At 32.4% G+C, this 20,368-nt stretch overlaps 1 protein-coding gene across 1 annotated transcript in view; it reads left to right on the top strand.

Annotated features, from left to right (window-relative positions):
• LOC143228375 (cell adhesion molecule Dscam1-like) overlaps nucleotides 1–20,368 on the top strand; it is a 74,797-nt gene that overhangs the window by 19,254 nt on the left and 35,175 nt on the right. Inside the window, exons 2-7 of the mRNA XM_076459641.1 lie at nucleotides 1,443–1,850; nucleotides 3,121–3,282; nucleotides 6,227–6,508; nucleotides 11,929–12,039; nucleotides 13,405–13,578; nucleotides 15,627–15,774. Coding sequence (XP_076315756.1) covers nucleotides 1,443–1,850; nucleotides 3,121–3,282; nucleotides 6,227–6,508; nucleotides 11,929–12,039; nucleotides 13,405–13,578; nucleotides 15,627–15,774 — 1,285 coding nt within the window. The remainder of the gene's footprint in view (nucleotides 1–1,442; nucleotides 1,851–3,120; nucleotides 3,283–6,226; nucleotides 6,509–11,928; nucleotides 12,040–13,404; nucleotides 13,579–15,626; nucleotides 15,775–20,368) is intronic.

Consider the following 20,368-nt stretch of genomic DNA (forward strand, 5'->3'; position numbering starts at 1 on the left):
GTGTTTATTTGATTTGCACTGTTCGAAAACGTGTGATGGTGACTTTTTGTTTTCTTTGAATCTGGTTTCCATTTTTCTACTTGTTTCTTCAATATAGAAGTCGTGGCAGTTATCACATTATATTTTATAAATAATGTTAGTGTGGTGTTTGTCAGTGTAGTTTTTACACAGTTTTACATAGACACAGTTTTTTTACATAGACCTTAGTTTTGTGCCTGGTTTTTGAATAAATTTGGTATTAACTGGAATGTCATATTTTGTTACTAGTTTTTGGTATAAAGATAAGAAGAAACAGTCAAACATTTATGGCATAAACAGAAAATGAAACAATCAAAACTTATATAAAAACATTTTTTATTCTATACATAAATTAAAATAATGTACAGATATTTTACTTCAGTGATGGTCAGTTTCATTATAATTCTAAAGCAATCTGGTTTTTACATGATTATGATTAAAGATGACAATGTTTTGTTTATACAACACTCTGAAGTTTGATCAAAGTCTAACTGCAGTATCTAACAATTCTAGATGACCTAATTCATAGATCATTCTTACTGCGCATATTCAGAGAAAGACCAGCACATATTAACTTGAACAAACTTCTGTACCACCCTTTAACTGGGTATGTCTCTCATCAAGATGAGAGATGGAACAAAAACATGGTCAAATAAGCTTAAAATCCATGGAATGGCCACTGTGGAATGTAATCTCAGTCCGAGTTGAAAGTTAAAAGAAGTTTACAACTCTTTACTTGAACTAAATACAGATAATTTTCACTCTAAAAATGTTGAAAGATAATTTTTGAATATATTACAAGCATATTGATACATTCATGTTAATTATAAAAGGATAAAATTTGCCAGCTTAAATTGCTAAAACTGACAAGTAAAACTGGTAATAGTAAGTTCATTGCAAAATTGTTAATCCATATAAATAAAGCTCAATGATAGTGTATATATATGTCACTGTAGTAACTCACTTAGTCTGCTTCTTATATCAGTTGTTAAGAACTTCTTTTAAATTGTCTTCACTGAACTGTTTTTTTAGCATAGCTGCTTTTGGAACGTTTGCTTGAAATAAGAAATTATTTATAACTTCTTACTGTACAACTGACATCCCTATCATCTATTATATCTTATCATTATTTAATTTTTATTTGTTGATTAAACTTTAAAATATAATTAGTTTCTGTATCTCAGAACGGCTGGTATGGGTATCAACACTTGTATTGATAAGCAGAGAACAACGTTTCGACCTTCCTAGGTCATCTTAAGGTTAACTTTCTCTTTGTTAACCTGAAGATGACCTAGGAAGGTTGAAACGTTGTTCTCTGCTTATCAATAAACTTGTTAATACCCATACTAGCTGTTCTGAGATACATTTTTATTTCAAGTGGGTTTCTCGTCATCAAGAATAATTAGTTTCTGCTTATCATCTAGGTCATGATATGTTTCATTCAGAAAGTTTTGACCACTGGACACCAGTAGAACAATCACTTCGATTCTTTTGGAGGCATTTGTGCTTTACAAAGAGAGTTAATATTCTAAGAACAGTAAAGGAAAATACGTTAAGACATTTAGATCAAGAACCAACAACAGAAAAATATAACTATCGATGGAAGATTTATTCTTTTGTCAATAAATCTCTTCGGGCCATCAATAAAAATGGCGATTTTATGTTTAACTCTAATGATCAGAAGTCCAAAAGAAGACATGTACGTCACGTTGTTGCCAGAAATAGACGTCATACCCAGGACATGCGTAAAGACACAGCGGTTCAAGGAAAAACAGCTAAACTTCAATGTCCCAATTACGAAATGTCCAAAGAAAAAGTAACTTGGTTAAAGGGTAAGACAAAACAAAGTTATATATTATGGACAAACATTTCTTATCTATTTACATTAAAATATTTTAAGATTATATTCAACTTCTTTTCTACACAGTTGTTCAGAAAGTGTAAAATCATGCTATAATTTTTTCTTCAGTGGGTGTGTTTATATTATGTTTAAAAAATGCTTTGAGGTAAAATTCAAAATACAAGCTTTAATTGTTAGTCTCTATTAATACCACAATTCTTTTAAGGAAAAGCAATTCTTTTTATTAAGTTAAAGGATATATTATGATTATTGAAGCAATGGAAGGTTAGTTTGTTTGTTTTTTAATTTCGCGAGAAGCCACACGACGGCTATCTGCACTAACCGTCCCTAAGTTAGCAGTGTAAGAGTAGATTGAAGGCAACTAGTCAAAACCAGCCACCACCAACTCTTGAGCTGCTCTTTTATCAATGAATAGGTGGGATTGACCGTTACAATATAACGACCTCACGGCCTTTAGATTATGAGTCCAGCGCCTTAACCACCTGGCCATCTCGAGCCTCCACTGTAACTTCGAGTGCGGTTTTTACTGATTATGATAAACTATTATTTATAGTGTCATTTTTTTTAGTTAAAATAGAGATTTGGTATGGACATTTCACATACTGAAAAATTAATGTTTGAGGGGTTGAGGCCATTTTTACTTACAAATTTGGGTAAAACGAATCTCTAAGATAGGGTAAAATGGTCCAACCCAATTCTCAGCTGCAATTCAAAATAAATTCTGCACAGCAGCTGCATGCAAATTGCCACTTAAATAAACCCTGTAGAGATCGAAAAGGTCATGCATTATGCGCAAGTTGCGCACTTTTTAGAACAAAGATGCAAGAAAACAGGGATATAGTACGAGGTAAGACGGCTTCATGCGAAGACTGTCTTACTCATAGCTATTCAGCGTTGAACAATCGCATGTCATAAAAAATCAAAGAACTTAAACTTCTTTTGGCACATTCAGTTGTTGAAAATTCCTCGTTATTCGAAGCCAACAAAACAAAATTTCCTGAAATATCTACTGCAAAATGTTAACCTTAGATACAGTTACTGAAAATCAAAAAATTTGAATCGGGTTTTGACCTTTTATATTCTTACCCATATATTTATGTACATGTCTGTTTTACATTGCTTTATTTTACGTGCTTAAGTTTACAAGATGTAGTTTTATTAAAGGAGTTGGATATTCAAAGATTTTTGTCCCTTCAATTTCCTGGTAACTCGAAAAGTGGAGATTAATCTATGTTTTTTAGATGGAGCTGTCCTTCCAGTCAGTCACCGACAAACAGTTGAGGTCGACGGAACCCTCATTTTGCAGGATGTGTCGAAAAAGGTTGACGAAGGACTGTACAGATGTCAATACAAGGTAGCAATAGACCAAGAAGTCAGTCACTTAATTCAGCTTAAAATCGTGGGTGAGTTTAAATATCAGATGTGATTTACCATCATAGATAGTACGTTTACTAAAAGTGAAGTCACCAAGTAATAAAAGCGTATCCTATTGTAAAAATCGCTTTCACTGGTTACACTTGTCAAATTAGAACATGGGTGATGTAACACCTATTGTGACAAAAGTCAGTTTCATTCGTATAGGTTGGTAAGTTTTAGAACACGAACGATATAATTACATCATACAACAAAGATCTGTTTCATTTGTTAACCTTTGGTAAGTTTTAGGACCTGAGGGATATAATACATCATATCGGAAATGCTAGTTTTATTATGTATCATTTTAAATTATAGATTACAAGTGAAATACCACATTAATGAATAAATAATATAGCATTTAACAATTAATGAGTTAGAATGCACAGATACCACAGCATACAAAACTATAGAAAGGTCAGTCATTGTCAATTATATTTTAAGAAGTTCGGATTATAAGTTACATTGATATGTAGTATTATAAAACCAATAGGTAACCTTACACAATTGGAAAAAATAACGAAATGGTCCATAATATTTTACAACTATTTTAGTAAACTTGAACTTCAGTTGAAAGAGTATATAACTGTTTTAAAAATTATTAGTAGTGAGTTTTCTCTTTAGTGAACTATCGATCAATAATGATTCGTATACAAGATTGATTAGAATGCTTTAGGACGTACACATATGAAAAGCAATAAAGCAATACATGCATGTATTGGGTCAATATCTGTGGTTTCCAATATTTTCAAGGCAAAGAATAGTACTATTCTGAAGCTTTAATCTATGAAGTCTGTGGATAAACCATGAGAAAATATGTACTTGACAATTACTTGCTACAGGGCTACTTATCTATGCATACAGACATTCAGAGTGAACTACTCTTCAATTAACTCTTCACAGTTGAGTGCCCGAATCCTCATAAAATTCAACTGAAGGCGTTCTACACGTTCAACTTCTCCAATTTACAGAATATCCACAGGGCAGAAATTGTGGAGAAGGTACACGTTCTATATACGTTAGATTCTTAAACTGTCGAACAATAAAAAGGTTTAGGGACGTATATACATAAAAATTATGATTATGGAAATGTGTCTACATGTACATGATGTGAACATATCACTTTTAAAGACACGAACTTGGTTATAATAACAAGGTATTTCTTTCTTCAGTTTGATATTATATTGATATATTTTCACACCCCCTCAGGTCTGATTACATAGGATGAGTGATTGGTAACGTGAGGATAAAAGTAGTTTTAATGTTGCATAGTACACTGTATATTTTTTCTTGAAGATATATGAATGTAGTTGTATTTCTCAACTTGAAAGGAGCAGATAGTGAGCACAACAATGGTGCTCAGATAGTTATAATATAGGATTTGTTTCTGTGCTGAGAAGGTTTTATAATACAATCTAAAATAGTCGTGATAAGACTTTTGTTGCTCAATGTAGACTAAGATGTTTCATGCTTAAACTTGACATACTCTAAGTTAATCCTGATACATGTTTTTCCATGTAATGTGGGCTGAATGCCTTCGTAAATACAAATTAAAATACTCTTGAGTTACAGTGTTCAGTTAGTTATAAAAAAGCTTTTGTTATATACAAATATATACTCTTGTTCTTCATTTGACCCTAATCCCATCTATATTTGGGGTCAGCCATTCATCAAGCCTAAAAGGTGAGGACGTTCGGTGACAGGATTCGAACCAGCGACCCCCAGACTGCAGATCAAAAGCTCTAGCCACCATTTCAAGCTTTTACAAAAGTTATCACTCTTTAATAAATCACATTCTTTTCATGTGTTTCATAATCTCAAACTGTACAAGTTTTATTTTTACTTTTTTTAAGCTTAATAAGAAGTTCTGATTTTTCTGTTACGTTATTTGTTTTCTAATCTAATTTTTGATTTAATAGGGAGAAGAAAAAGTGTATAGTGAACGTGTTTCTGTTTAGTAAACCACGAATATATATGGTTTAGCTCTTGGATAGGACTCTCTTATTGAAAACTAACAACTTGACACAAATTCATCTTAATTATCGTACATTGGTTGACGAGCTAACCTCACAACCCAGAGTCGATACTCTCATTATGCACAAGCTACCTTGTACAACTAAAGTGTATTATTTAAATTTCCTTATTCAAAATGAAGCACTTATTGATTCTGACAAGTACACTAGCAATAAAACTAAAACATTTGTAGGCTTGAAGTTGAAATGAGAAGAAAATTAAATAGAACAGCAGACTAAAACCTTCATTAAAAAAGAAAATCAAACTGAATCCTCTGAAACATCCTCACACATCTTTAGTAAGTGAGCGTGAACTGATTCTGTATTAGAGCTCCCGATTTCGCAGCGGGCGAAGTACTGAAGTAGTACTTAGTACTTATGTAAGCTATAAGATAGAAGTTTGTAGACTTAATACACATTCTTATACATTATACAAACTTAGTACACCTCTTTAGGTAAGATAGATACAGCATTATACAAACTTAGTACACCTCTTTAGGTAAGATAGATACAGCATTATACAAACTTAGTACACCTCTTTAGATAAGATAGATACAGCATTATACAAACTTAGTACACCTCTTTAGGTAAGATACATACAGCATCATACAAACTTAGTACAACTCTTTATGTAAGATAGATACAGCATTATACAAACTTAGTACACCTCTTTAGGTAAGATAGATACAACATTATGCAAACTTAGTACAGCTCTTTATGTAAGATAGATACAGTATAAAACAAACTTAGTACACCTCTTTATATAAGATAGATACAGTATAAAACAAACTTAGTACAGCTCTTTATGTAAGCTATAAGATAGAAGTTTGTAGACTTAATACATATTCTTATGTAAGCTAGCAAGTAAAGATACGGCTATGCTAACCGAATATTGTACATATATTTATATTCTGTCTTCTAGAACCCCCGGCTGTTTCAGAGTTTCACTTCTCGACCGACTCGGAAGTTGGCATGAGAATGAAAGTGATATGTGCCGCCAGTCGGGGTGATCCACCTTTCGATTTCACGTGGCTCAAGGACAGCGCTCAGTTAACAACGTCGTTAGGGTTAAGTATCCAGTTCTTCAGAGATTACAGTATGTTGTCCACTGACAACCTTCAACTGAAACACAGTGGCAACTACACGTGTCAGGTCACCAACCAAGGAGGAACTGCCAGCTACAGCTCTCTCTTGAAAGTCAACGGTAAGCACACTTTATGGTCATTTTAAGAGATAATGCAGATAGAGTTTCGTGATAAAAGTCAACACTATTTACAAACTAAGTTACAGTCGGCTACAGTTCTCTGCTGAAACCTAATGAATAACTGTATTGTGATTTAAATCTAGGGTCGTTTAGAGAGTAAATTTCCAATTCATGACTTAACTCCATTTCGTACTTTATATTTCCTATGTAGACCCTATATTACTATGTATACCACAAATAAAAATCATTTTCTTTGTATTCTCAAGACGACTGGTTAACCTGAAGATGACCTAAGAAGGTCGAAAGGTTGATCTGTACTTTATTTTAATTAAAGTTTTAATACCCATACCAACTGTCTTGAGAATACATTTTTACTTTAAGTGGGTTTCTCGTCATCACGATGCATTTCCTTTGTTCGTGGTCACACTGTTGTACTAAGTTGCGTTAATAAACTAAAAGCATTGAACTGAAAAGTAAGTGAGTCACCTCCATTACACTGCAGGAAACACAAACATATTTAATATAAACGTTGTTTTTCGGTAACTACAACCTTCTCACTTGTCGTTTTTGTTGTAAAATAATAAAAACATACAATTTACAAAAACTTCAACCTTTAATCTTATTGCTTTCTTGTACAGTAACAACGGAAGTTTTTCAGTGTGATTGTTACATTACCAGAACCACAACCTTTGTCTTCTTTGTGTACTGTAAATAAGAAAATTATTTTCATCACTGTGGTTGTTGTGTCACTTTTTTCTTGTTGTGTTTTATATTTTTATGTTTATTTTTTAAAAGAACGACAACCCTCTTATTGTTATAATACAGTAATAATATTTTTAAAACAATGTGTTTAAGGTGTTCATAACTTTTCTTATGTTGCTGTTGCACAAATATTAATGTTTTCAACCTAATTATTATTGTACGATAACAATATTTTTTGTTTATCGTTTTTGTTATTCTACAATAATAATAAAAAATGTTTATCATTATTATTGTTTTAAATAACCAAACCTATATTTTAAAGACGGCTGATGCGGGTATTAAAACTTTAATTAAAATAAAGTACAGAACACTGTTTCGACTTACTTACGTTATCTTCAGATTAAAAAGAGAGGATTTCTCATCATCATGAATAATTAAGTCTTATGTTTTTCCTTTGTTATGCTCTAATTGCATTATTTTTAATACGATTGTTCTTTTCGCAGTAACAACAGACTTTCAGTTTGCTCAAAAGCCACAGCGAAGTACGAAACTTTTGATATTTCCAAATCACAAAAGAATCCTAGAAGAGAGTCGATTTTAAAATAAACAAAACCTAATTTGTGATAAAAGTTTCATAAAAATGTACGGAGTTGAAACGTGAATAATTTTCATCCCAAGTCCAGCATTTGTAGTGCATTTTTACACGTAGAATTAAATAGGCGTTCTATTAGATTACTTCGCATTTTAGTTGATTGAGAGGTCACGTTCCGTTAGCATGGAAATAACCGGTATTAAAGCTAATGTGATTTTTCGATCAACGCTGGTCTTTCCTCAAGCGGGTGTAAGTGGGGATTGAACGTTTTAGTTTGACAGTAACAGTATCCCTGTGTGATATATCACCTAAAAAAAATGTATTTTACTCATTTATCTCTGTCCATCTCCAAAATCGATTGTTTGAAGAGTACTTTAATTACTTTTTGAAGATTTTATTCGTCAACTGGGTATGTAACTCTCTGAGAGTACCACCTTTATCTTACTGCATAATATTGGAATAATTTGAGAATATACAATGAGGATATATAGAATAAGTAAAGAAAAACCAGACTCTTTCTTACCATATCCTTCGTGTGGCTAGATGGCAAAGTTAAAGGATTATAAGGCTAAAATTCGGGGCTCGATCTCTACACTGGGCACAGCGCCGATAGTCTATTCTGCATTTTTGCGCTTAACAAACTAACAACCAAAATTCTTAAATCTGTTGCCTGATGATGCTTATTCTTACAATCTTATTAACTATCTTTAATAGGATCATATCATCTTTCAACAAGTATGATTAGAACCTGAGTAAGGCGGAAAAAATGCTTTTGATTCAATATTAGTTTCTTATTTAATTAATAATTTCTTTAAATATTAATACATTATTGTTTATTAATAATTTGTTTAAATATTAATACATTATTGTTTATTAATAATTTGTTTAAATATTAATACATTATTGTTTATTAATAATTTGTTTAAATATTAATACATTATTGTTTATTAATAATTTGTTTAAATATTAATACATTATTGTTTATTAATAAATTGTTTAAATATTAATACATTATTGTTTATTAATAATTTGTTTAAATATTAATAAATCCTCGGACATTTTGTTACAGTAAGTATTGGTTAAATATATTCTGTTCTTTTTTCTGCCGTCATTATTCCGGAGAACGATTCATTGTACTTTTGGTCGCATTTGCTGAGATGGAAAACTAGAGAAACCATGGGTAATAGGTAAAAGTGAAAATCCATGCTGTTTCAAAAATTTAAGGAACAATCAACTTCCTGTGGAATGGAAAGCAAATAATAAAGCATCGAAAACTAGTGCCATATTCGAGAAGTTTTTGAACAAATTAAACAAAAGAATGGAAAAAGAAAATAGGAATATTCTACTTTTCCTATGTAATGCAACTTGTCACCCAAAAGATCAAATTTCAAATGTTCGTTTAGTCTTTCTACCTCCATGTAAAACATCAGTTCTACAGCCACTAGATAATGGAATTATACAGTGTATAAAATTGAAATACAGAAAATTGATGCTTCAACATATTATTGCAAACATGGACGACTATAAGAGAGCATCTGAAATTACCACGAAAATTGACGTGTCAGATGCAATTGCAATTTTAAGTCATTCAGTCATATTAATACGTAGTAAAGTGTTTAAATATTAATAAATATTCGGACATTTTGTTACAGTAAATATTAGTTAAATATATTATGTTCTTTTTCTGCCGTCATTATTTTTGCAGTTAAATTAGATTCGTGATTTGTAGAAATATATTTTTCTTTTAAGTACAAAATTCAACTCTTTAAATAATTCTTTCGACAAAAATAAATTCTTATCTTCCATAATTTTAAAATTTAGGGAAAATTTACTAAATATCCTTATTTTTTAAGAAAAGCTACTAAATACCCTTATTTTTTAAAAAGTTGTTTGTTATGACGATTATAGTAAAATCCAGACTCTGATTGAGAAGATTGATGCAGATGATTTTGTGAACGCAGAAAGTTTTGTGAACGTTGAGAAGAATGTTTTAACAGAAACTGATGAAATTGATTTAAAATCTATAAGAGAGAGAGATTCAGAAGATGAACAAAATTGAAAAGATGGTGAGGAAATATAAATTCCTACTTAATCGCAAGTGTCAAGTTATATTAACGCTATCAAATTGTATGCAAAAATGAAGGGAGAAAATAAGCTTTATAAAAGGGCCGTAGAATTGGCGTTCTCTTTTAACCGCATGAGAAAGTCCATTAAAAACGAAACAGTTGAAATTGGACACTTTCTTGAAATAAATTTAAGATTTTGTGTACTTATGTATATTTTGAATGTCTACTTTGTTATTATTCTAATAAATATAAACAGTACAATAACTTTATTCACAAACGTCTTACTTCCCTTGAGTCAAGCAAGTATAAGGTTCTGCTCAAAAATTATATATAATTAAGGAAATACACGTTCACTGTCTAAGCCGGAAATTTTACACGGTGCGATTTCGCCTTAGACAGGTTGTACTGTATAACATCACTGAAAATTAGACGCTGTTCGTTTTCCATAAAAACATCCACGATTCATCAAATTTACAGAAACTTGTAGTATTTAGGTTACACACACATACATACATACACACACATATACATACAGAAAGAGGGAGGAGAGAAAAGTGAATTTTTAATTTTAATTCGATCTTGCTTCACAGTGTTACCATATTGTTTGCAGGGAGAAAAAAATTATGTTTAGAATTGTATAGTTACAATAATACACCCGTTGCGTTGTTCGGCGCTTAGGCTTGCAAACTTTGAATTATTTTAGCAAAAAAAAGTGATAAAAGTATGATGAGTTTTATTGTGATGTAATATTAAACAAAAGTTATGGTTAGTTCGCCACATTTACTTTTTCCTGTGTTAGATCTTGCTTTAAGTGTTTAACGCATTGGCGCCTGTTGTACAAAAAATAATAATAAGCGAAGAACCATATGCGTGACAAATAATATTATTAAATACAATCTTTCTTTTATTTTCTCCAGATATGTGAAGTATCACTTTAAATTTAAACATGTCAAGTATAACCGTATCATTCCTCTTTCAATCAGTTTAAGCATCAGCCAACTTTTTATCTAGTGAAAGAAATGTCATTCTATATTAAACGCAAAGCTCCAAAAACGACTATATACGCTTTACCCACTATAAGGATCGAACTCCAAATCGTAAAGCTATAAGTCTTCAAATTTCATGGGCTGCTATTGAAAGGAAAATTCTTTTCAATGTGATCTACACACTTGTACTCTCCGTTTTCGAATTCACACCAAAACGTGAGTAACGAAACCAAAAAAATGAAATGCTGCGATTTGTCTTTAGTGGTCAGGAAATTGTAAAAAAAAACTTCCCATTTGGTACACAAGAAAACAATAAAATGGATGTTTAATTGAATTTTTTATACACTGTACTATCACCAGATGCCACTGTGACAGTAACATTTTAAAAAGCTGGGGTTTCTGATTATTTTTCAGTTTAGTAACAAGTCGTTGTGACGTAACAACGTTTATTGTATTGTATATATTATTACACTGTCATACGATAATGTAACATCCATGAAATTTAATTTCATATTTTTGCAATGAGTGTGTGTGTTTTGCTATAGCAAAGCCACATCGGGTTATCTACCGAGTCCACCGAGAGGAAATTTACAATGCATTGAATACTGACCGTAATAAGGACGTAAGTTGAAGGGGTAGAAAATGTACTTGAACGTTAATGACAGAAATACAGAAACATAAATTTATTTCTTTATGAAGTAATAATTTTGAGTGGAAAAGCCAAGAAAAAGTATAGTAAGTTTCCTGTTATTTTTTTAGTAATTCTTCTTGAGAGATGGAGTAAAGAAACATATAAATGAAATTATTTACGTTTTAATCACACTAACGTTCTTGAAAAGAGGAACTAAGAAACACTTAAATAAACGTTCTACTCTTTCTTTCAGTTTAACTAAATTGAGAGAAACAGTCATGAGATACGTAAATGAAATTCATTCTCATTTATTTAGATCAATCCACGTGAGTGGAAGAGCCCAGGATTGTGGAAACAAACTTATATTTATTTTATTTACATTTATCTACTTCAGTGTAAGGAGCAACGAATCAAGCAGACACGTTGTCTTCTGTTTTATTTAGCACCTCCAAGTTGGTCTGTGGAACCACAGGACACGGACGTTTCGGAAGGAGGGTTAGTGAGAATCGACTGCAGCGCCAAAGGTTTTCCATCACCAACAATCAAATGGATAAGTGAGAATTTTGGTCTTCAAATGATAATTTGGCAGACGTACTTTACGACAATTGTAAAATGCAAAGTGCTGTAGCTGTTAAGACTAATGATTCTAACTAAAATGGTATCTTTAAAATATTTATAGTTAAAAAATTGGCAATAAACAGGCTATGAACTTTACAAACAGAATTTATTTCTTTGTTTTTAAATTTCGCGCAAAGCTACACAAGAGCTATTTGCGCTAGACGTTCCTAATTTACAAGTGTAAGACTAGAGGGAAGGCAGCTAGTCATCACCATCCACCGCCAACTCTTGCGCTACTAGTTTACTAAAGAATAATGGGATTAACCGTCACATTATAACGGCATCACGGCTTAAAAGGCAATATGTTTAGTGCGACGGGGATTTGAACCTAAGACCTTCAGATTACGAGTCGAGTTCCTTAACCACCTAGCCATGCCGAGCCTAGAAACAGAATTAAGTAGTTAAGAAAAAATTATTTTTTTATATTGATCTCTTAATAATTTAAGAACTCAAAACTGAGAGCTGTATCGTTTCATACGAGGTAATCAAAACTACGAGTACAAATCTCAGTTTTCACTGCTTTAGAAAAATAACTATAACGTAATAACACTTTACGAAAACTTCCCACTTTTGGATATCTGGGTTTACATTTAATGATATTTAAAACAATACACTAGCGGATACCTGGGTTTACATTTAATGATATTTAAAACAATACACTAGCGGATACCTGGGTTTACATTTAATGATATTTAAAACAATACACTAGCGGATACCTGGGTTTACATTTAATGATATTTAAAACAATACACTAACGGATACCTGGGTTTACATTTAATGATATTTAAAACAATACACTAGCGGATACCTGGGTTTACATTTAATGATATTTAAAACAATACACTAGCGGATAACTGGGCTTACATTTAATGATATTTAAAACAATACACTAGCAGATAACTGGGCTTACATTTAATGATATTTAAAAACAATACACTAGCGGATATCTGGGTTTACATTTAATGATATTTAAAAACAAGAAAATTAATTGCTACAAATTACAATAAATATGACTTTTTCAACATATAGTAAGTTTAGAAGCCAATTTTCTCCGATCATATTGTATATTTTCTTACTTAAGCATCTGTTAACATTCAAACATGAATCATTTCTTTCAGGAAAGATTGGCAGCAACCCAACTCAGCCACGAAGACATATATTATTTTACGTTTCAATGTATTTTTTCTATCACAATTAGTAATTCTTTAATATTTTTGCTACAAAGAATATCAAAATGTATCCTCGTTCTTGTCTTTAAGCCATTCACAAAACCTTGTCTTAAAGAAACGCCGATTTTACAGAGTCTTCCTCAGCGGATTACATCCCGATCTATAACAGCCATAAATACAACATCTTTTCCAATGGATCGCTACAAATCCGTCGAGCTAGTGACCGTGAAAAAGGATTCTATATTTGTGAAGCTGGTAATGGCATTGGCACAGACCTCAGAAAACTTATATATCTTACTGTTCACCGTAAGTAAACGATATTTTCTCGTTGGTTGGTATTGTATTTTATCGCCCTCTTCTTTTATTCTGTTTGGTGTTTTTTTCATGGTATATTTTATTATACTGGCAAAACACTTGATTGGCTGTTTTAAAATAAAATTCCTTTACGTAAACGGAGAGTAATCTGAATAACTTACAAAATGTTATTAATTACAAGCTTAATCTTATCAGGAAAACATAATATTATAATTTGCCTTTATTAATATTCATACAATAACATCTTTTTACATATTCATCTCATTATCATGCTAAGTCAATACAAAAGGAACTGGTCTTTGTTGTATTAAGTATTCATGGGTAAGACTGTACATCTTAATTGCTATTCTTAAGTTATATATATTCATTTCTGGTTTCTAATTTAAGGTATATACAACTTTTACGTTAGGTAATGAATCTACCGTAATTGTAAGATAGTTTATTGAAAGTACCATAACAATAAACAATGTTGTTAACCCGTTACAGTTAAATGTTCGTAGCGAACCAACCAAACAGTGAAGTTAATCTGCTGAAGTCATTCACAGTATAGCTAACTTATCACAGTTATAAAACACACAGAGAACGTATCGCATTTCTGAAAACAGTGCAGTGAACCAACCAAAATTATAAAACTATCTTGTGAGTCTACCTACCATAAACAACATGCGACGTTAGCATGTAAATCAGAAAGGCAAACCCAACATATAACCGCTACAAAATATTGTAGTGAACGTAAAATAGCTGTGAAATAGTGTTGTCAACCCAGCACAGCTGTAAAATACTATAACGATCGTAGCAAAACTGTAAAACAATGTACTTAACCCAACTACCCAACCTAGCCCAACTACCACGTGTTGCGACGATAGTAACACATTTATAACAAGATATAGTAAAGCAGAACAGATACAGGTAAATATAGTGTAGCTATAAACCAATGTAACCAACCTAAAACAGCTACAACATAGTGTAGTGAACGTTGCACAAATGTAAACAGAGCATGCAACATATCTTACGTGCAAAATAGTAAAATGCATTTATTCGAACTGATAAGCGTCGTATCCTTCCAAACGTAAGAAACAGTTTTATTTTGCTTTTGTTTTGTTCAGTTAGAGTTTCGTATACAAAATGGGTTTTTCTACTACTACTACGTCATAATGTTCTGATAACTCATACACAACTTATAAAAAATATGTGAAGACTTACAGCTAGTTTGGAATGTTTATCTGGTTTCATTCTCCTGTTAGGAATTAGTTTAATGACACTGTTTTCTTATGAAGCACAGAGCTGGCACAGGGAAACATTATTTTCTACCAAAGTATAAACAGGTGCTTTGTTTCCTTTTATGACAAAACTATTAATATTGTTTAATGCCATCCATAATTTGAACTTCCGATCAAAGGTAAGGTAAACCAGCCGGTAGCACCCTCTTTCAACTTTTTAGCTACTATTTTACCCATGTATAATGGGATTTACCATGACCTCATAATGTCTTTATAGCTGAAAGGACGAGCATGTTCGCCACTGGGTGTTTGTTCTCACGACCCATAGCTTGCGAGCCAAGCACTCAAACCATCGGACTATGTGAGGTCTCAAATAATGAAATGAAGTGTATTAAAATTTGTCAGATAAATATGGTAGAAGGAAACAACTACTAAGTTGCACATCTCCGGATAAAACGTTACAACCCATTTCTATAACTTTGTGTATACTTTAATCATATGGTACGTTGAATTAATAACAATATTGTACTTTGACATCACAGTGCAAGTGAGAAATAGAAATTGTTCTCTTTTCGAGTATTGACTTTTTTGTGAATAAAGTTATAGGAGTTTGTTATTCGACTAATTTCGAAGCATTTTAACTTTGATGACAAAATATTTTATCAAAAAAGGACGACACTTCAATAGCGATAAGCTGTTCATTCATTTTAATCTTAAGCCTCCATGTTGTTGAACTTACAAAACATTATTTTCTTAAAAATTTATTAACGATATTTTATAACTGATGATGTCTTGATTCCCGATTATCCTTTCATCTAGACAAACCAAGGTTCGACATTAAATTTAAGTCCCATGCTGCCAAAAAAGGAGACAGAGTAGTACTAAGTGTTACCGCTAGAGGAGACCTGCCTATTCAGTTTGTTTGGAAGAAAGATGGAGTGAAACTTGAAAATGATACGAGATATTTGTAAGATATCTTGCATTTAATTTTCTAATATCGGAATCAAAATACGTAGTTTTATTTAAACTTAAACTATAACATCATTAATTTTTGTATTTCTTTAAACAATTAATAATATTTCCATCTGTCTCATTTAAAATAATAACACTGTTAAAGATAAGCTGTTATGACGCAGTTTCTTCAAATTTAAATTTTCAATAATAATGTAATTAACCAACAGTTTAATTACTTTTAAATTTTATCCGTGCGATTTTAATTCATACTACTGGGGCACACTTAACCGAAACGCCTTGAATAAGGTCTTGTTCACACAGTGTGCCTTCTGAAAATGACATATAAAGCACTACAAAAGGATTACTATTCTGTGGTGAGTGTGGTATCTTGTATCAAAAGAAAAGAAAATTAGTATTCGTAGTGACGTTTCTTATAAAACATCATTAATCGCGACATCTTATGCAAAGCGGTAAACAGAATGTTTACACTGAATGACACCTCATATAAAGCACAAGACAGATTCATCAGGGTTAACAGAATAACTACACTGAATGACATCTCTTATAAGCAAAAACAGAATCATTAATCTTATTGAAATCTGTTATAAAGTAGAAAATAAAATGATTAAACTTAATAAATCTCTTATAATGTGATAAACAGAGTAACTACACTGAATGCGTTTCATATAAAGCAGAAGATAGAATCATTAATCTTAGTGGCATTTCTTATGAGCAGTAAACAGAATAACTGCATTTAATGACATCTCATATAAAGAATTATCAGAATCACTAATCTTAATAGAATCTCTTATAAATCAAAAAACAGAATTACTGCTCTGATACGGCATTTTCTAAAATGTGAGTGATTTCCTGAATGACATCTCACATACAGAGAAAAACAGATTCACACATTTTAAAGACCAATTCATATAAAGCAAAAAAACATCATTCATCTCAAATGACATCTCACATAAAAAAAAAGGAAAAAGAATCATTTCTCTGAATGCTGTCTCATATAAAATGAAAACAGATTCACTGTTTTGAAGTAACATTCATGTAGAATAGAAAACAGAAACACTACTGGGAAGTAACATCTCACAAAAAATAGAAAAATAGAATCACAGCTCTCATGTTGAATATAAACAGAAATACTGATTTACTATCCTAAAGTGACATTTTGTATGAAGCAAAAACATTGATATTTGAAATTTTATAATTTACTTAATATTAGAATTAAAAAGGCCAAATGAAAAGATGCAATTTTTTATATACTGCTGGCCAAAATATTAAGGCCAATGAATATAAGGAAAAAATATGCATTTTGCGTTGTTAGACTCAATCATTTATTTGAGTAGAGCTTCAAAAGATGACAATAAGAAAAGAGAAAATAAAAATAAAAAACTTTTTTAGCATTTAATAAGGAAAATGTGAACACTATGAAATTAGCCTAAATACTAGTTGGTCAAAAGTTTAAGATAATACTGAAACGAAGCGTTAATCGGTAAACACGTAACGAAATTTAGTCATTTGTGTTCAAGCATTAGCATTGTCAAAATCTCCTGTGTTACATTGGGTAAAAACATAGCAAAGGCTAAAAAGTTAACAGAGTTTGAACGTGGCAGAATTGTCGAGCTGCAACAGCAAGGTCTCTCTCAACGTGCCATCGCTGGTGAGATTAGGCGTAGTAAAACTGCTGTTGCAAATTTCTTAAAAGACCCTGAGGGATACGGACGAGAATTTCAAGTGGTCGGCCCAAGAAAATTTCGCCGGCGTTGAGCAGGAAGATTCGAAGGGTTGTCCGGCAAGACACCAGCCGATCGTCGAACCGGATTAAAGCCCTTACGGACGCAGAATGCAGCTCAAGAACAATAAGACGGTATCTACGCGAGAAAGGCTTTAAAAACCGTAAACGTATTCAAAGGCTACGCCTCCTACCACACCACGAAACAGCTCGGTTAAACTTTACTGAGAAGCACCAAACATGGGACGTAGAAAAGTAGAAGAAGGTTTTGTCCTCTGTTAAGAAAAAAATTAACCTGCATGGTCCAGATGGCTTCCAACGTTACTGGCACGATAAGGATATCCCACCAGAGACATTTTCTACACGACACAGTAGAGAAGGTTCCATCACGATCTGGGGTGCTTACTCCTTCCATGGAACAATGGAGCTTCAGGTTATACAGGGTCGTCAAACAGCAGCTGGCTACATTGGCATGTTGGAGAGAGCATCCTCGTTGACTGAAGGCTCTCGCTTGTGTGGAAATGACTGGATCTTTCAGCAGGACAACGCTGCAATCCACAACGCCCGCAGGACAAATGACTTTTTCATGGCGAATAACGTGATTCTTTTGGACCATTCAGCGTGTTCGCCCGAACTGAACCCCATTGAAAATGTTTGGGGTGGTTGGAAAAGGAAGTCTATAGGAATGGACGTCAATTCTAAACAGTGTATGATCTTCGTGAAGTCATCTTCACCACTTGGAATAACATTCCAGCCAGCCTTCTGCAAACGCTTATGTCGACCATGCCAAAGCGAATGTTTGCAGTTATTCGCAATGACGGCCGTGCAACTCACTACTGAAATATCTTGTTGTGGCACTTCCTACCCTGTTTAGGACTTCTTTTTGGTTTGGTCTTAAACTTTTGACCAGCTAGTATTTCGGCTAATTTCATAGTGTTCACATTTTCCCTATTAAATGCTAAAAAAGTTTTTTATTTTTATTTTCCCTTTTCTTATTTTCATCGTTCGAAGCTCTACTCAAATAAGCGGTTGAGTTTAACAATGCAAAATGCATATTTTTTCTTTATGTTCATTGGCCTTAAGATTTCGGCCAGCAGTGTATAACTGCTTGGAATGTGTGTTTTCTTATAGCACAGCCACATCGGGTTATCTGCTGAGCCCACCAAGGGAAATCGAACCCCTGATTTTAGCGTTGTAAATCCGTAGACTTACCGCTGTATTAGCGAAGACAACTGCTTGGGACGTGCAAAAGATACCGTTGTACCAAATCCAATGTAAGTTGGTTGGTATACACATGAATAGTTTACGAAAACCCTAAATTGTTTTCCCCCTGAAAAATTTACCAAAAGGCAGAAATTACAAAATTGTCCATATCTCTATTTGGGGCCCGCAAAGAGTATCTTTGCCCTAAATCCCACACATGCTGCTCGAAATATGGCTAAGTAATTAACCAAAACCTTTAAAATTACGAGCTTATTTAACCTTTTGACGTTCCTAAAATGACCAAAAATGGACATATCTCACAATTTTGTATGTATATAGGACGTATAAAAAAAGTACCTTTGTAATAAATTTCATATTAACTGGCTGAAATACGGCGGAGTAACTGTCAAAAAAAAACCTACAATCATCCTTTTTTGTGGCAGTTTGATCCCCTATAATTAATAAAAATTAGCAAGTCCACCATACTTGTTTGTCAATGAGTAAGACCTGTAAAAAAGGATCTTTGTGCTAAATCCCATCTAAATTGTTCAAAACGTGGTCGATTAAAGGACCATAAACCCCAAAATTATGCTTTTTTTGTTAGCTAAGAAAGACTCAAAATGAGTACATCTGACTTTTTTATGCCAATGTGTTGGGCACACATATGAAACTGTATCAATTTTCAACTTGACTACTGTGAATATGACCGCACAGAAGCCCAAACATACATTTATAAATTAATGAATGACCCTACAGAATTATTGAAAGGACCGAAATCAAAATAAATTGAAAAAAAAACAAAACGAGTCTAGGCTTAGTGGACCAAGGTATAACTTTACCAAATGTCAAGTAAATCCGCTGAGAAATGAAAGAATATCTGTCGATTGAAAAGTGTTTCGAAGGCGAACAAACAACAGCATAAAACAAGAAGAACATGTCTATCTCTGGAGACATAATGACAGCATGCATACGTGAACTGTCTCACAGTTAACGCCTTCTCTTTACCTTAAGAAACTCGTTCAAAACACATCAACGCATTCAAGTCTTCTAATCAAAATAACAAGGAAAACATTTTCATTAATATTTATTTTATGTAGTTTCATTACGACGAACCTATTCAAGAGTAAAACCAACTGTGAATCTAGCATGTTTCTGAGACGTAAGTCATATTTCCAAAATAAAATTTCTGCTCTTGCTCAAGCTTAATAATTAACAGTCGAATAAACCTTTATCACATCTATGTACATTCCTTCGTTGGCGATATAATGTTAATTTTGGCCTTGGTTATATAGCATTAAAATTATCACCAAAAATCAATTTTTGAGTTTAATTACGGCTCATTTCTGTCAGAAACCCGTTTTTTATTAATATAGGTGAATCTTCTGTTTAAAAATGTTTATTCTAAAAAGGAAATTTTGAAAATAAACCATGTAAAAGTAGGTGAAGTTTCTTCTGAAAATGACTCGGAGATAAATGATGCAAGATCTAACAATAATGATATGATAGAACAATGATGTAACTACTTATTTATGAAAGTCACTGTTCTGACGTGTTTGAAGTCGAACACATCAAAAGTGACTAGTATTTGTTGATTGACGGTTGTAATTTTAATAAATAAAGTTTCTTTAACTTTTCTATACGTTTTGTCGTTACCTTTGGGGAT

This window comes from Tachypleus tridentatus, chromosome 10, assembly GCF_004210375.1.
Source record: "Tachypleus tridentatus isolate NWPU-2018 chromosome 10, ASM421037v1, whole genome shotgun sequence".
Lineage (NCBI taxonomy): Eukaryota > Metazoa > Arthropoda > Merostomata > Xiphosura > Limulidae > Tachypleus > Tachypleus tridentatus.